Consider the following 18885-nt stretch of genomic DNA (forward strand, 5'->3'; position numbering starts at 1 on the left):
TAACCTCACGATAAACTACTCAACATTGGCCCTGGAATTAAAAAATTAACCCGTAAAAACAAAGTTTTTCACTATAAATCCTTTATATGCGTGGCATCAGTTTTATTTTATTATTCATTTCTGTTTTTCTTGAGTAAGAGTTTCATTTTTATCACATTGGTTTTTTAAATGAAATATGAAAAAAAAATCCTAAAAAGTGGAAAATTTAGGAAAAATTTTTTCACGAAAATAAATTGTCACGGACAACGAGTCTGTGTGCAAAATGTCAGCTCGATTGGATCACGGGAAGTGGGTTAAAAAAACGACCGAAAGATTTGCACGGTCGTAAGCGCGCAAGCAAGCAAGCAAGTGAACTTAATATAAAGGATTTAAAAAAAACGATTCGAATGGCACCGTTTGCCCACGTGTGAAAACTTGAGCTTTGATGATTGGCACTGTCGCTGGCTGGTTGGAGGCGGAGGTGGTCGGGGGGGGGCGGTTCAAATAAATAAATCGACACGACAGGACACGACGAAAGCAACTGCAGATGCTGTGCCAAGCGGCGATTTGCTTTGATCCTGGGCCACCATCTCTGGCGGGCTTGGCGGCAGACGAAGCCCATCGATTAATTTCATCCGCACTCGGATATCGTTGACTCGGGGGAAGAAAAAAAAAGAAAACGCTTCGTCGACGAAGACGTTTTCGTCGCTCGTGTAATTTCGTTGACGAAACGAACGGCAAGCGTGGGTGGGTGTTGCGGAGGCGTGGGGGAGGGGGGGTGTTGGGGGGGGGGGTCACCTCTGCCTTGTGTGCAACTTCCGTCATGGTTGCGTCCACAAAATTCCCGACTCAGAGAGACGTGGCGGTGGCGACGGTGGCGACGGCGTCAGGGCTTGGAGAGATGTTCGTCTTCGTCGTCCGTCTTGCCAGCGACGAGATTCCCGCGAGAGCGCGCCGGCACGGACGGTGGACGCACGCGGAAACGGACACTGGGACACGCAACGGACACACAACCACACAACCACACAACGGACACGCAACGGACACACAAAGGACACGCATCGCCGATTAGTGCGGTCGGCTACGTAAAACTCCAAATATACAGCCGGTGTCAGGGTTGGGATCGAACCCACGACCCCCTGTATACCAGACGAGGTAGTTAACATCTCTTAGCCACCATGTCCCACTCTTGTATGTGGTTAGCTGCTGTACGTATGTTGAACTTCTTTCGCACCGTATGTAGCCACCTGCGCTAATCGCACGTGTGGGGGGGGGGGAAGGACAACAAACTAAACACACAAGTTGTTCTATTATCTTCATACTCAGTTCTCCCTCTATGAGCTTCTATTCCATGCCACGTCTCATCCCTCGTCACACCTCCTTATCCTTAGAAATCCATCAGCTTGCATAGACACTCAAACTCAGATACTTTTACATGGCCAATAGACTTAGAGAGAAACTTGTAGATTCAGATACTCTTACATGGCCCATAGACTTACAGAGAAACTTGTAGATTCAGTTACTCTTACATGGCCCATAGACTTACAGAGAAACTTGTAGATTCAGATACTCTTACATGGCCCATAGACTTACAGATAAACTTGTAGATTCAGTTAACCTTACATGGCCCATAGACTTACAGAGAAACTTGTAGATTCAGTTACGCTTACATGGCCCATAGACTTACAGAGAAACTTGTAGATTCAGTTACTCTCACATGGCCCATAGACTTACAGAGAAACTTGTAGATTCAGATACTCTTACATGGCCCATAGACTTACAGAGAAACTTGTAGATTCAGTTACGCTTACATGGCCCATAGACTTACAGAGAAACTTGTAGATTCAGTTACTCTCACATGGCCCATAGACTTACAGAGAAACTTGTAGATTCAGTTACTCTTACATGGCCCATAGACTTACAGAGAAACTTGTAGATTCAGTTAACCTTACATGGCCCATAGACTTACAGAGAAACTTGTAGATTCAGTTAACCTTACATGGCCCATAGACTTACAGAGAAACTTGTAGATTCAGTTAACCTTACATGGCTTATAGACTTACAGAGAAACTTGTAGATTCAGTTACTCTTACATGGCCCATATACTTACAGAGAAACTTGTAGATTCAGATACTCTTACATGGTCCATAGACTTACAGAGAAACTTGTAGATTCAGTTACTCTTACATGGCCCATAGACTTACAGAGAAACTTGTAGATTCAGATACTCTTACATGGTCCATAGACTTACAGAGAAACTTGTAGATTCAGTTACTCTTACATGGCCCATAGACTTACAGAGAAACTTGTAGATTCAGTTACTCTTACATGGCCCATAGACTTACAGAGAAACTTGTAGATTCAGTTACTCTCACATGGTCCATAGACTTACAGAGAAACTTGTAGATTCAGTTACTCTTACATGGCCCATAGACTTACAGAGCAACTTGTAGATTCAGATACTCTCACATGGCCCATAGACTTACAGAGAAACTTGTAGATTCAGTTACTCTTACATGGCCCATAGACTTACAGAGAAACTTGTAGATTCAGTTACTCTTACATGGCCTATAGACTTACAGAGAAACTTGTAGATTCAGTTACTCTTACATGGCCCATAGACTTACAGAGAACTTGTAGATTCAGTTATTCTTACATGGCCCATAGACTTACAGAGAAACTTGTAGTTTCAGTTACTCTTACATGGCCTATAGACTTACAGAGAAACTTGTAGATTCAGTTAACCTTACATGGCCCATAGACTTACATAGAAACTTGTAGATTCAGTTACTCTCACATGGCCTATAGACTTACAGAGAAACTTGTAGATTCAGTTAACCTTACATGGCCCATAGACTTACAGAGAAACTTGTAGATTCAGTTACTCTCACATGGCCTATAGACTTACAGAGAAACTTGTAGATTCAGTTAACCTTACATGGCCCATAGACTTACAGAGAGACTTGTAGATTCAGATACTCTTACATGGCCCATAGACTTACAGAGAAACTTGTAGATTCAGTTACTCTTACATGGCCCATAGACTTACAGAGAAACTTGTAGATTCAGATACTCTCACATGGCCTATAGACTTACAGAGAAACTTGTAGATTCAGTTAACCTTACATGGCCCATAGACTTACAGAGAAACTTGTAGATTCAGTTAACCTTACATGGCCCATAGACTCGCACATCTTCTAAGCCAGAAGCCACCACTATTGCATGGGATGAGTCGGCTGTTTGGATATCCTCTCTCCACCAGTCGCATCCACCGTCCTCACATCTCACTCCATCGCATCTCCCCTTCCGTCTCCCCCCACCCGCATCTCCCCCCATCCGAATCTTTCATGTCCCCCTCCTCCCTGTGTCCTGCACTGGTGGGCACCTCCACAGCACAGACGTGAGGGTTCCCAGGTTAATGATTTAAACTCACATTTCAAGTTAGCTGTAAACAAAAAATTAACTTTCAAGTAATTTGTTTAATCTTCAATTGAAGGTTAATTTTTGAAACCGAGACCCAAAAGTGGGCTAAACCCCAACACGAACCCTGTGACAAGAGACTGCAAATATTCGAAACTCCAACAAATGACTGCCGAGCGAGATTCTGCCGAAACATTTTGACAGAATCTGCTAATAAGTGAACGTAAGTGGGACAAATGTTCAATTACGACAGGCCACTGCACCAACCAAACCTCTCGACCTCTTCCGACAGGCGATCCGTTGGGAGTGGCCGACGTTTCAAACCTCCTCGCAAGAGGTTCGTCGAGAGAATAAAATTGCGAATCTCGTCCCGCCGAGCGGCGAGAAACGGAAACAAGACGGGCGAGGTCAAGCGGCGAGCGATTCTGTCCAAAAATAAACCGCGCAACCGTTTTAGACGAGGCCATCGCGGCCGAAACACGCGAAAAAAAGTACAAATCTTCTGCCGAACCACATCGGGTTTTACAACGGCAAACAATCCCGGCAAAAATAAACGCAGACTCTAATCGTCCGACACCCGCCCGGCAAAGTTGGACAAGACGAACCTTCAAGACAACCTTGCTCCCCCGCCGACCGGTTCGACACAGCTCCTCTTTATCCGAGCCCCAACTTGTCCCCAAAAAGATCTCCTCGCGGACGCAGTTAACCCCCTTATGACAACACACCCGACGATCGCCAACGATGGGGCACCGCCGGCGGTCAAGGGAGCTGCTGCCGCCACCGCCGCCGTTGTCCTTGTCGTCGGCGCAGAGGGGGGGCCCGTTCGTGGTCGCGTGCGTGAGTGCCGGCGGGTGGTGTATTTCAGCTGACCGACCGCATGGCTCTGGAATGCCTCCGCGGGTCCAGCTAAAAATACATTCGGCCAAAGTTGCCGGGGGGCCCCCGTTGGCGCTGCCGCTACCGTCGGTCCGGGGGAGGAGGTGGGGACGTGGGGCGGTGGGGGTTGGGGCAGTGATCGACTGTGACGGAGGGCGATAGGTGCGGCGTGGGCCACGTAAGATCCACGAATAGGAAGAGGAGTGATTCCCCTGCCCACCACCGACGCCCACAGTAAACACCCTCGCGCCAGAGGCTAAGGGCGCAGCCTCGAAACTGGTTGACCCCCGCCACTGCTGGCAGATGCCCCCCCCCCACCACCACCACCCCCCCCTCCCCTAGTGGAGGCATAAACATAACGGTCAGACTAAATCTTGACTTCGAGCTTTCGTGACTGCAGGAATTCATATTCTTTGGGTAGTTCGGTAAAGTCACGTAGATAGGTTCAAAGAAAAGAACACCCCCTTTTCCCGATGACGACCGCTTGTGTTGCGATCGAAACGTCGTAGTTTTTTTGTTATTTTGTTATTTTCTTTGAACCCAAAGAATAGGTCAGACTAAACACAAAGAATCCTAAGTGGGATCTCGTCCTGGCGCTACGAGCCTCAGATATTAACTCGAAAGCACCAAAATGAACACAGTTGCCTTGGTCTGGTTCCAGTGAGCCACAGCTGTTGAAACTGAACCTGACTACATTTTTGGCCTACTCTTCCCCAATGGCCATACAACTGCACAACCACACTGGACCCCGCCACGCGCGACCTGATGATCGACTGACCGTCCGTGCTGCTGCTGGTGCTGATGGTGGTGAAGCTATGGACACTGCCGAGTGGATGGAGGACGACACGTGGGCAACGTAGGGGGGGGGGGGAATTTAATAAACTCGCCACTGTTGCCTCTATCCGCTGCACCAGGAGATCGTATCGAGTGCTACGCTGTCCGTCACACCGCTCGCCGTGGCAGCGCGAGAGCTATAGGCGCCACGGTGGCTAGGAGATGTTAACTACCTCGCCTGGTATACAGGAGGTTGAGTGTTCAACCTCGATCCAGACCCTGATGCCTGCTGTATATTTGGAGTTTGCGTGTCACTCTCTCTCTCACCATCATCACGGTGGCTAGGAGATGTTAACTACCTCGCCTGGTATGCAGGAGATTGAGGGTTCAACCTCGATCCAGACCCTGACGCCTGCTGTATATTTGTAGTTTGCGTGTCACTCTCTCTCTCTCATCATCACCACGGTGGCTAGGGGATGTTAACTACCTCGCCTGATATTCAGGAGGTTGAGTGTTCAACCTCGATCCAGACCCTGACGCCTGCTGCTGTATATTTGGAGTTTGCGTGTCACTCTCTCTCTCACCATCATCACGGTGGCTAGGAGATGTTAACTACCTCGCCTGGTGTGCAGGAGGTCGTGGGATCGATCCCGACCCTGACGCCTGCTGTATATTTGGAGTTTGCGTGTCTCTCCACGTGGTCGCGTGGATTTTTCTCTGGCTCCTCCGGTTTTCCCCTCCACATTTAGAATCGACATCATGCGTTCAGAACATTTGGCTGCTATACATTTCGACGTGTTGATGATGATGATGATAACAAGCCCACTTCGTTGTGAGCAACATAGTTCAGTGGGTCGTTACCTGGTAATTATTAAAAACTAAAATCGAATATAAATACATTATTAAGGGCCCTGAAAAGTGACTGAGGTTCGTTTTTTCAAGAGAGAGGGGAGTGGAAGGAGTGTGGGGGGGGGTGCACAGTGGTGAGAGCAAATGTTAAGCGAGGGGCTTCCAGAGTTTTCCTCAAGGGAAGATGAGCAAAAAGGCACCAGGGTAAACAAGCTAAATAAAGTACAGTAATTAAACATCACTTACACCGACCTCTCCATTGTGCAGGAGACTTGGTTTGGCTCCATGAGACTTCCATAGACATTAAATCTGAACGCTGTGAATCCCAAGGGACCCCTTAGTCTGCCTCTTATGAGCCTTAGATATTCACACTTAACACCGTGAATCCTGCAGGAGCTTTAGTCTGGCTCTATGAGCCTTAGATATTCACACTTAACACCGTGAATCCTGCAGGAGCTTCAGTCTGCCTCTTATGAGCCTTAGATATTCACACTTAACACTGTGAATCCTGCAGGAGCTTTAGTCTGGCTCTATGAGCCTTAGATATTCACACTTAACACCGTGAATCCTGCAGGAGCTTTAGTCTGGCTCTATGAGCCTTAGATATTCACACTTAACACCGTGAATCCTGCAGGAGCTTTAGTCTGGCTCTATGAGCCTTAGATATTCACACTTAACACCGTGAATCCTGCAGGAGCTTTAGTCTGGCTCTATGAGCCTTAAATATTCACACTTAACACCGTGAATCCTGCAGGAGCTTTAGTCTGGCTCTTATGAGCCTTAGATATTCACACTTAACACCGTGAATCCTGCAGGAGCTTTAGTCTGGCTCTATGAGCCTTAGATATTCACACTTAACACCGTGAATCCTGCAGGAGCTTTAGTCTGGCTCTATGAGCCTTAGATATTCACACTTAACACCGTGAATCCTGCAGGAGCTTTAGTCTGGCTCTATGAGCCTTAGATATTCACACTTAACACCGTGAATCCTGCAGGAGCTTTAGTCTGGCTCTATGAGCCTTAGATATTCACACTTAACACTGTGAATCCTGCAGGAGCTTTAGTCTGGCTCTATGAGCCTTAGATATTCACACTTAACACTGTGAATCCTGCAGGAGCTTCAGTCTGCCTCTTATGAGCCTTAGATATTCACACTTAACACCGTGAATCCTGCAGGAGCTTTAGTCTGGCTCTATGAGCCTTAGATATTCACACTTAACACCGTGAATCCTGCAGGAGCTTTAGTCTGGCTCTATGAGCCTTAGATATTCACACTTAACACCGTGAATCCTGCAGGAGCTTTAGTCTGGCTCTATGAGCCTTAGATATTCACACTTAACACCGTGAATCCTGCAGGAGCTTTAGTCTGGCTCTATGAGCCTTAGATATTCACACTTAACACCGTGAATCCTGCAGGAGCTTCAGTCTGCCTCTTATGAGCCTTAGATATTCACACTTAACACCGTGAATCCTGCAGGAGCTTTAGTCTGGCTCTATGAGCCTTAGATATTCACACTTAACACCGTGAATCCTGCAGGAGCTTTAGTCTGGCTCTATGAGCCTAAGATATTCACACTTAACACCGTGAATCCTGCAGGAGCTTTAGTCTGGCTCTATGAGCCTTAGATATTCACACTTAACACCGTGAATCCTGCAGGAGCTTTAGTCTGGCTCTATGAGCCTTAGATATTCACACTTAACACCGTGAATCCTGCAGGAGCTTTAGTCTGGCTCTATGAGCCTTAGATATTCACACTTAACACTGTGAATCCTGCAGGAGCTTTAGTCTGGCTCTATGAGCCTTAGATATTCACACTTAACACTGTGAATCCTGCAGGAGCTTTAGTCTGGCTCTATGAGCCTTAGATATTCACACTTAACACCGTGAATCCTGCAGGAGCTTTAGTCTGGCTCTATGAGCCTTAGATATTCACACTTAACACCGTGAATCCTGCAGGAGCTTTAGTCTGGCTCTATGAGCCTAAGATATTCACACTTAACACCGTGAATCCTGCAGGAGCTTTAGTCTGGCTCTATGAGCCTTAGATATTCACACTTAACACGGCGAATCCTGCAGGAGCTTTAGTCGGGCTCTATGAGCCTTAGATATTCACATTTAACACGGTGAATCCTGCAGGAGCTTTAGTCTGGCTCTATGAGCCTAAGAGTCTTAGATGAACTCGAGTCTGGCCATACGAGTGTTGTGTTATTAACGCTGAGAACTCAATGTAGGCTAGTCGCCGTAATGACTACGTGGAAATTGAACTCAGGCCGCTGGGTTCGTCACGCGGTTCGCGTCTTTTAAAATGATTCATCATCATCACCATCATCATCCAGGGTCAATCAGCCAAGACAAAAGCAAAGATCCCCCGTGTAGCCGACACAGACTATTGGGGCAAGTGCTGTTAGCGTGCACCTATGAAGGCTGGCACGGCACACGAGGGGGGTGGGTTGCCAGCACCACGCCCGACTACCTTTGTCTCCCCAGTGGCGATGTTTACACACCGCACCAGGTACTCATTTAAGGCCGAGTCAACCTCGGGGAGGCCCAGCACCGGTTCAAATAATCGTCATTCGTGTTTACATTGAGCGGGAGCCACGGGGGGGTTCGTAGCGTGGTGCGCTAACCACTACACCGTGGACGCGTGGATTTGTCTCCACATTTAGAAGCACGCGCCAAGAATACTTGGCTGCTGCTATCAATTTGCACGTGATAAGCCACTTCGTTGCGCTATCATTTGTGGCCAGGTCGCTTGTGTACGTAATCGGCGGCGTGCTGGGCAATTGCGCATGGCACGCAGAGAGGCCACAGAGGTATGTGCTCTGAGAAGAAGGGCCCATTGCCCGAAACGTCGGACATTACATTTTTTTTGGGATCATATATTTCATTTTATGGCCACAGTGTCACTGATGAACGCGTTGAGTTTTAGTCATTATTCTTGTTGTTGTTGTTGTTGTTTTTACTCATCTTAAAGGTGCGTGAATGATGCCGTTGACCCGTGTGTGTTCTCGAGTCCGTGTCGTTCCTTGGTTTTCCGTCTCGCGCGGTTCATTTCAAACGGAGCAGCTCTCAGTGCCGCGTCGCGAAAACTTTTCCCTTTTTCGCGATGCGCATTCGTCGCCACCAACGGCAGCAGCGTGCCCTAACCGTATGTCGTAGCAGGCCGGGCACCCACCGATGAAACTAAAAGAAAGTCATTTCCATACCCCCCGCACCCGCCCCACCACCCAAAAGAATAACGTCAAAATAATGTAACATCTTAAAACAGGCAACAACAAAAAAACAACACGAGGCTAGAATTTGAATTTTGAACGATAATTATTTGCTCACAGCGACAATGAATGAATGAATAAAACGACTTCTGCCAAAATATCCCCCCCCCCACCCCCAAGCGGAACCTTCCAGAAAATGAGTTGCAAGATTTGGGAAAGAGTTTGTTAGCTACAATCAAACTTGGGATCTCTCTTACAGTCTATTTACGCGCGCGCACGCACACTACTGACTCACTGCCCCGATATAAAACGATTAAGCGCCGCACATGTGTGCGGTGTGTGTGTGCGTGCGTGTGTGTGTTTACACATTAGGTCGACTCAGCCTCAAATGAGTACCTGGTGCGGTGTGTAAACATCGCCACTGGGGAGACAAAGGTGACCGGGCGTGGTGCTGGCCACCCACCCCCTCGTGTGCCGTGCCGGCCTTCACAGGTGCTCGCTAACAGCACTTGCCCCAACAGTCTGTTCAGGCTATACAGGGGATCTTTGTCTTTGTATTTTACACATACAAGTGGGGGAGCGGTGGTGGAGCGGTTTGCGCGCTCGCTACGAACCCGGCAACCCGAGTTCGATTCCCGCTCCCGGCCAACACCAATGACGATTATCCGAATCGGTCCTGTGCCTCCCCTAGGTCGACTCAGCCTTCAACGAGTACCTGGTGCTGTGTGTAAAAACATCACCACTGGGAAGACAAAGGCAGTCGGGCCTGATGCCGGCCACCCACACCCGCGTGTGCCGTGCCGGCCTTCGTAGGTTGCTCGCTAACGGCACTTGCCCCAACAGCCTGTTAAGGCTATTTACACGCGTGCATTCCACGTGCACACGCGTGCATTCCACGTGCACAATCTGGCCACAGTATCTGGTCGTCGACCAATGTTACAAACACAACTCTCCCTACTTTTCCCCATTATTTTTATTTATTTTTGTTATCCTCGCGTTGTCATGAGATTACTTTGGGAACTCTACCCGCGGAGTCGTGTGATGTTAACCCTTTCCGTGTTAGAGAACGGCGCGTAGAAGTGGACATCACGGCGTTACCTCCGAGGTCCCGTTAAGTGATCCAGGGTCAACACAGCGGGGGGGTGGGTGGGTGGGTGGGGGGGGGCACTTTCCCACCAACCCCGCCAGATTCGCCGCATGAAGATCAAACTGAGATTTCCCAGTCTCTCGGTAACGATGGTTTACCCGAATGTAAAGCTGCAGAAGCAATTTTAACGCGATGGATTTGTTTGTGCCAGTCACCGCTCGCGACGGGGCTGAGACCCATCAACTCACTGCAAATGAGAACAACCGGTTGAATCACACGTGGTCTCCGTCTAAGTCTAAGGGGTTTGTATGCGAGTTTGTACCTCTCTGTGCGAGTCTATGAGTCTCTGTTGTGAGACATTTGCTGACTGTGTTTGGCTGAAACCTGGATTCGAAGCCAGGCTCTCAGGGTGCCCCTTAGCTCCGAACCAGCCGGTCACCTCTCCAGTGAACTTTTTGAACTCTCACACACAAAGACAAAGATTGCCCGTATATCCTTAACAGATTATTGGGGCAAGTGCTTTTATAGCGAGTAGCACCTGTGGAGGCCGGCACGGCACACGAGGTTGTTGGGTGGCCGAGATGACGCCCGGCCACCTTTGTCTCCCTAGTCACGAGGTTTACACATTTCACTGGATACTCATCTGAGATTGATTCAACCGAGGGGAGGCCCAGGACTGGTTCAGATAATGACACACACGCACGTGCACGCACTCGAACACAAGACACCAACCCCACTGATACCTGCACAGGTGCTCGCTAACAGAGCTTTCCCACCTTGATCAAACACCTTGACACATCTTCACTAACACACCTGGCTTACCTTTACTAAAACACAAGTCTTACACCTTCAGTTACACACCTGTGTTAGACATCTACACTGACACACCTGTGTTAGACACCTACACTAACACACGTCTTACACTTTCATTTACACATCTGTCTTACACACCTTCATTCACACACACCTCTCGCACACACTTTTACTAACACACACCTCCACGACCACACCCACCTTAGACACCCACACCAACACACCTGGTCCTTCACATTCATTCAGGTGGAACCGTCACAGCACGATAGCTGTATCAAGTAATAGCTGTATCAAGTGAGATACAGCTATCGTGCTGTGACGGTTCCACCTGAAGACGGAGGCTTGTGTTGCCTCCGAAACGTCGTGATTTTTATTTTATTTTTATTTCATTCATTTTTATTAAAAAAATGTTACCTACGTGACTTTACCGAAAAAACCTAAGAATATGTTAACCATCCCATCTGTTGGCGTAATTGTCCGCGTCGACGACCACGTTGCTGAACGATATCGACCCGGGGCCCACATCTTAAAGAGGGCCCCTTGCCTATAACGTCTGGAAGTTCAGATATTTCAAAAGCAGGCTCGACCCTGCTGATGAAGCACTGAATGTCGAAACCGAGCCCAGAGTTGTACTTGTGTTGAACCAATACCGCTGGAATTATGCCGCTCACAGGAGGCTGTGTGGTTGATGGGAAGCTGTCAAGGTTATGCAGAGAGTCGGATGTAAAATGTATGCGGGGGGGATGGGGGGGAATTGTGTGATCTGCTTATTTTGTTTGTTCCCCACATTCTCCGCGACGACGCTCACGATTCTCGGCGTCTTTCCGTGCACGCGAGAAGCCACTTCACGGGGCGGTCGTTTGCGAGATAGCCAGGTCGCTCGCGAAAAAGAGCCATGCAGCTCAGGTGGGCCTTATACCAGATCAGATAAATAAATAATTAAATAACTTACCTAATTAATAAATAACTAACTAAATAAATAAATAGTTCGTCTGCCCCACGTCACGGAGATCGGTGCTCGACAACCCATCGAGAAAGCTCCACCCCCCGGGATCGAACGGAGCGACACGGACAAATTCACGGCCGTGTTGTTTTGCTTTGTTGTCGTTTTTGCAGAACGGCACCACGGGGGCCCCGCCCCCCCCGCATCGTCTCGTCCCCCCCCCCCACGCCACCGCCGGCGCCGCCCGGCGGCCACCGTGGGGGCCTCTCGCCGAGACGCGCCACCCAGACGCCGAGGCCGTTGCGCATTCCTCAACTCGCACGCTTCGAGCAGGGGCGACGGCGGCGGCGGTTTCCGGCCCGGAGACAAAATGTGAAATCACACGAACGGTGTTTTTTTTTCTTGTCTCCTTCTCCGCCTCTCCCTCCTACTTCTGCTTCGTCCTCCAGTGGCGAAGATGTTGACTACCTCGCCTGGTTTGCAGGAGGTCATCGGTTCGATCGTGACCCCGACGCGTGCTGTATGTTTGCAGTTTGCATGTCTCTGCCCGAGGTCGCGTGGGTTTTTCTCCGGGTCCTCCCGGTTTTTCCCTCCGCATTTAGAATCAACGTGTATTTTGAGTGTTTGGCTGCTATACATGTCCACGTGATAAGCCACTTCATGCCCAGGTCGCTTCCGAAAAAGAGCTACGTAGCCCAGCGGGGCCTTACCTGGTAAAATAAAAAGTCCAGTTACATTTTTTTATTCAGTTTTAAGAACAAGACCCATTTCTCGGTTGAACGCGCCGCCAACCCATTTGGCACCGTGTCTGAACAAAGGAACCCACTGTGTACTCCGGCGGGGGAGTTTCGTGCCTCGTGCATCACGGTGCGGAGGCACGGCGGTCAGCGCACCGCGCTGTGAACCCGGCGAACCCAAGTGGCGAGCGAGCGATACCCAAACCTGTCCTGGATGCACCAGGGCCCCAGATCAGAGGTCGCAAACGGGTTTTGATTCCTTACCTGTACCCGTACCCGGCCGCACCAGGGTCGCAAATGGGTACCCGTTCCCTACCCGTACCCTACCCGAAATGAGTGACAAACAGTTACTCACCAGTGACTCACGGCCTACCCGTACCCGTACCCGGCCGCACCAGGGTCGCAAACGGGTACCCGTACCCGGCCGGGTATGGGTAGCCGGGTATCGGGTAGGGTGCGGGTATCGGGTACCCGGTTGCGACCTCTGCCCCAGATCAACCTTGCGAGGCCCACAGTCTCACATTCCAGACCCATAGACGTAGAGAGACCCATGTATTCACGGAGCCCTAGACTGCCACAGAGAACCACAGGCTCGCATAGAGACCCACGGATTTGCATATAGACCCATACGCAGAGTTATACAGAGACCCACATAGTCACATAAGGACCCATTGATTCATACAGAGACACATAGCTTAACATAGAGCATTGTAGATTCGCATATAGACTCATAGATTTGCATATAAAACCAAAACTAGATTTATACAGAGACCCACAGTCACGTACGGATCCATTGATTCAAATAGAGACCCAAATCTTAACATGTAACATTGCAGACTTACACAGAGACCCACAGACTTAACGTGGAGACCCACAGACGAACGACAACGTAGTTGCGGGCGACATATGTCGAAAAGTCAGAGGTCAGCAGACGGACGGCTGAGATCAGTCCGTGCGCGTCTTTACAATTGAAGCATTCACAGGGCACGCACACGCCGCGTGCATGCACGAGCAAAAGACAAAGATCCCCCGTGTAGCCCGCACAGACTGTTGGGGCAAGTGCTGTTAGCGAGTAGCACCTATTGGAGGCCGGAACGGCACGCGAGGGGGTGGGTGGCCAGCACCATGCCCATGTACACACACACACACGCATGTACACACACACACGCGTGTACACATACACACACGCGTGACAGCGCGCGTACACACACACGTCCGCCCACACAGCGGCCGAAGTACTGTGTTCGACCATTGTGAACGCGACATTTAGGTTCTTTATTATTTATATGTTAAAATTATTTATTTCACAACCGTCCATTTTATTCTATTGGGTCCTTTTTATTTTTTATTTTACTCTGAATGGAGCACGCAAAAAAACTGCGCTGGAAAAGAATCAAAAACGTGTGGCGGGGAAGGGAAAGAATATAGTGGCACCGTTGGATCTGTCATACGGTCACATTTCTTTTGCGATTTGTTTAACTTTCCTACACTTCGCACTTCTATAAACTCGTTTGTGTTATTGTTTGTCGTGGAGACGTTCTGACCACGTGCCCCAACTAGACATCTGTGAAAAAGAGGTTTGCGGCTCGTCAGATTCCTCCAGCATAAATAAAACACGGTAGTCTGATTTTAAATGTCAGGACAATTGTGCCCTCACCACCTCCCCCCGTTATTCCCATCGCGCTGTCGCGGCGACGTCACGAGATGCGTGCAGTGAGCAGTGCACGAGCCTGTGTCGGGACAATGACCCAACGGGACGGAGACATCACAGAACTACGTCTGAGATCATGTGGGGCAACCTCTCACCCGCACAGTCAGGGGCCATCTGCACTCTGACCCATGTGCCCTAGAGCAGCGATATATTGGTCACATTTCGATTTAAAGCTTTCGTGACTGCAGGGATTCATCTTCTTGGTTCTTTCGGTAAAGTCACGTAGAAGGGAAGTAATAAAATAATAAAAATAAAATAGTGAGAATTATTTTATTATATTATTTTATTATGTTTTATTTTTATTATTTTATTACTTCCCTTCTACGTGACTTTACCGAAAGAACCAAGAAGATTGGTCACATTCTCATCAAATATATATTCCCGCACCTCCGATTAGCACGGTCAGCTACTTAAGTTGCAAAAGAGGTTCAGTGTACCTACACATATGTATATATATTTTTTTTACATTCTCAGACTGCTGAATTATCTTGCCATGATCGGTGACCGGGCTGAGACCATCAACTTGCGAGCCAGGCGGAGGCGGTGGTGGTGGTGGCTACGCTGTTGCACGTGGGTTGCCGATAATCCAGCACTGTGGAAGCAGCAGCAGTAGCAGCCAGGGTTGGTGGATCACACACAGATGCTGTGCGAAACTCCCTTCCCTCCGTCGGCGTCCAGGAGGTGCCGTACCCCGGCTCACCACGAGAAGGCGGTCCAGCAAGTGGACTAATCGCCATCCGTTTCTGTCAGTTCGGGGATCGAGCGTTTCCCCCTTGCGCAAGGCGTGGGTTGTCTTTGGGTGCTCCGGTTTCCTCCCGCTTGCATAATAACAAACTCATAACACTGGTCAACACACTTTTCTGGCATAAGGTATTCCAACGGGTTTAAGGTCATTTTGGGGTGCTGATTCCAAATCTGGCATCAGTTTTTGTCTATCACATCAGGTTTTTTGAGGTATTAAATATTGCATTTTCAATAAAAACTGCAGAAGAAAAATATAAAATAAATGTGGATATCTACATAAAATGATATTATAAGCACACTATCCTAAAAATACAGCACCGTATTTTAACACTAAAGCAGTCACTGACTCGCAACAACTTGTAATCATAAGCGAGTTAATTTCGGGTAAAATCAATGAAAATTGGGTATGCCGATAGCATAAAAATGAGATGTGATAGAGCAAATCTGAGATCAGATTTGGAATCAGCACCCTAAAATTAGTCTAAAACAGCTGCAAAAGTCCAGGCCAGAATTTTTGTTATGTTTTGTTGACCAGTGTAATTAATCCGCTGAAAACATCTGAACATGAACATCTAATGTAGATGCAGGACCCTCCTGCAAAAATAATATTCACGAGACTTAACGTGGCTTTCCTTGGTAAACAAGTAAATATTTTCCTTTCGTACGGCTGCTGATGTAGACTACAATTTCACATTCAGGTGGTCACAAGCACAGACAACCGCGTCAGGAGCAAGCGGAGTGTATCGGCGCTGCGACGTCTCCTTCGTATTTGTGGATCGGAGGATTGCGTCGTTGGACGGTCTGTTCTGGACGACCGCAGCCGCACTAAGTAAATTATAATTAATATTCGAGGCCAGAGAACCAGATTATTTGAGGGTGGTTGAAACCCGGATTTTAACCGATGACCCCAGCGGTGCCGACTCGGCGCCTGTCCTCCGTGCCACACGGCAGACACATTCGCCAAACGGTTCCATTGCGAGCCAGACCTCCTGAAATCCACCAACAATACCACGACAAAATGTAAAGCTCACCCGTTTCTCCATTGCCCAATCTTTTCCTATTCCCTCCGCTGCTTTCCGTGTCTCCCCTACCGTTTCGTGATCCCTAAACGACCCTCCCCTCCTCCTCTATCGCTGTCACTCAATCCTCAGTGCTTGCAGTGCCCCCTGCCATCGAAATCATTCCATTCTGTCACCGTTCCGCAAGCCGCGTCAAGCGCCTTGAGTGACGGTGCTCTGTAAAGATAGATCAGGTTTACCCAATACTCTCTTGCATACAGCCAACCGATATAAGAGGCTCCTTCATTACACACATGGCATCATCATCCCCCGGACAAAGTGCTTGCACATCGTCAAGGCATGTGAACGGCGACGTCTTGGGGAGGGGCTCTCGTCTAGCAGTGGATTGACCCGAGTTGCCGATGATTAAACATACCTGGAAGCTTGTCCCGAGACAATTCGCCGGCTATTTACACATGCAACACCCAGATACCGATGTCGGTGGCTCGTGGAGGCCTTCATCCAGCAGTGGACTGAGCACGACTACTGATGATGATGACAACACAGGATCGTTAGCGCACACACACACAAATGGAATCGCTCCTAAAATCTGCGTAAAAACCTCCTCTCATCGGAGTGAGCTGCAACAGGATAAAATTAATCTGCTACAGAATGAATGATAGATTATGTCAATGCTATCGGCCCATACAGTATATGAAGTATTTGGTCACGGCTTTGCCCATGTAAGGAATACTAGAACGGGAATCGACCGATTTTTACATCGGCAGATGTATTCAAAATATCACAGCCATGCTTTATCCATGGTCGACCACACATATTTTGAATACCGTGTGCATGTGTTATAGCATGGATCAAGCTGTGATATTTTGAGCAGACATTTTTTTTTATCATAAATGTGATTGCCGGTCACGTGATTTCTGGATGGAAACCGATGATGTGTGGATCACACCGTGATTTCTGGATCTAAAGAGATGATTAAAAAAAAATCCCGATATCAGCCCACCCCTGAACGCTGATCGTCATCCTTCCGCACGGACAAAATGTATTGTTCATTCTATCGCGGATTCATTATACATCCTGGTACAGGTCTCATGCCAGTCGTGGTTCATAATCGTCGCACGTTTGTATCTCTGCGCGTGCAGTGGTTAACTTTGTTCAGGAGGGTTCTGCTTCTACATTGGGTTTTTTTTCATGTCAAGAGATGATGAGTTTATCTTTGCTGTTATTATTATTATCATGAAACACGTGGGAGGGTGAAAATCAGAGCACCCGAGTTACTCCCGCAAATGATTCGCCCTCTGTTTTCTTACACCCCTCCCCCAACGTTGTCCTGTGGTCGGAACCATTGGGTCAACGTTGAGCCAACGTTCCATGTTTACCGAGACATCACACACAAACAAAGATGCCCCGTATAGCCTTAGCAGACTGTCGGGACAAGTGCTGTTATCGATCACCTATGAAGGCCGGCATGGCACACGAGGGCGTGGGGTGGGCCAACCACCACGCCCGGGCCGCCTTTGTCTCCCCAGTGGCGATGTTCACACATCGCACCAGGTGCTCATTTGAGGCCAAGTCGACCTAGGGGAGGCCCGGGACCGGTTCAGATAATCGTCACCGTGGGTCGCCTGGTTCGTAGCGCGGCGTAGCGCCTACCGCTACCCTACGACATCACGCACACACACGCGCACACACGGTGTTTATGAATGGATCACCCTGTAAGCGTATATAATTAGTGCACGCGTTCACAACAGGAGTTTTCCTGTTCACAAACTTGCGGCCGCAACGTCTAAAGACTTGCACGCAATCATTAACTACAAAGTAAATGCTTACTGCACGACAATTGACCCTGTTGGGAAATCAGCGGCCGCGCAGCAATTATCGCTCTCCACCATAAACCTGGCGACCCGAGTTCGATTCCCAGCCACGGTTAACATCAGCCGGCAAGTAATATCCAAAACCGGTCACGGAAACCTCCCCGCCTGCCCACCGATCCGCACTGCATGACCAGCGTGGTGAAGTATGGTCGAAGAACCCCCCCCCCGTCCCCCCCGTGACAGACACGCCGTGGGGAGGCCTTTATCATCCAGCAGTGGATCGACACAAGGCGTGTGCATTATCAGTCGGCAGTGGGACTGACCAAGAGAGGCTATGGATGATCATGCATTTGCCTAGCAGAGGCTCAAGCATTGTGCAGGCTCTTTAAGGAGGGTCCCTGTGATCAACACGATGTCGCGTCAACCCTGACACCGAGCGGCAAGCGTCGTTAAATCGTTAACGCCACCACCCCTCAAAATACTGACACGTCCTGAATATTTAACACGCAGGGTTAAAGTTGGCACGTTCACAATATCAACTCTTGTTTGTCTAAACGCTTCACCGAATGTCATTCACGACTATATTTTTGGTGGTCAATTATCTGGGTTTTTTTTGTTGCCCCAAAACTTCGGAAAAAAAAATAATCATAATAATTTAGGGTACATTGACGACCCACTGCTGGGTGAAAGAAGCCACCACCTGTCACCATCATCATCATGAGCCATGATCCATCCACTGCTGGATAATGGTCTCCTCTTCCCCCCCCCCTTCCCTTGCCAGCATCAGTTCACAGATGTCACTCGCCACCGGTATTAGCCACTGCCAGGAATCAAACCCGGGTGTGGCCCCAGGCTTCGTAGTACGTTGCGCTAGCCAGTGCATGCTAAACGCTCCGAACTAACCGC

General features: G+C 48.8%; 2 protein-coding genes across 6 annotated transcripts in view; both read right to left on the reverse strand.

The window, feature by feature from the left end:
* Positions 1-18885, reverse strand: part of NEXN (nexilin F-actin binding protein) — a 70040-nt gene that overhangs the window by 18674 nt on the left and 32481 nt on the right. For 3 of the 5 annotated variants that reach the window (XM_078877998.1, XM_078877997.1, XM_078877996.1), the window contains one exon: positions 778-968. In XM_078877998.1, coding sequence (XP_078734124.1) covers positions 778-804 — 27 coding nt within the window. In that variant the 5' untranslated portion in view covers positions 805-968. Of the gene's footprint in view, positions 1-777; positions 969-4004; positions 4322-18885 lie in introns of those variants that run through there. The other 2 variants (XM_078877999.1, XM_078877995.1) reach the window with 1 other exon arrangement.
* Positions 866-18885, reverse strand: part of PRDM12 (PR/SET domain 12) — a 76492-nt gene continuing 58472 nt past the window's right edge. The window contains exons 8-9 of the mRNA XM_078877785.1: positions 4150-4356; positions 866-968 (exon numbers count right to left, since the gene is read on the reverse strand). Of these exons, the coding sequence (XP_078733911.1) occupies positions 866-968; positions 4150-4356 (310 nt within the window). The remainder of the gene's footprint in view (positions 969-4149; positions 4357-18885) is intronic.

This window comes from Lampetra fluviatilis, chromosome 49, assembly GCF_964198595.1.
Source record: "Lampetra fluviatilis chromosome 49, kcLamFluv1.1, whole genome shotgun sequence".
NCBI classification, from domain to species: Eukaryota; Metazoa; Chordata; class Hyperoartia; order Petromyzontiformes; family Petromyzontidae; genus Lampetra; species Lampetra fluviatilis.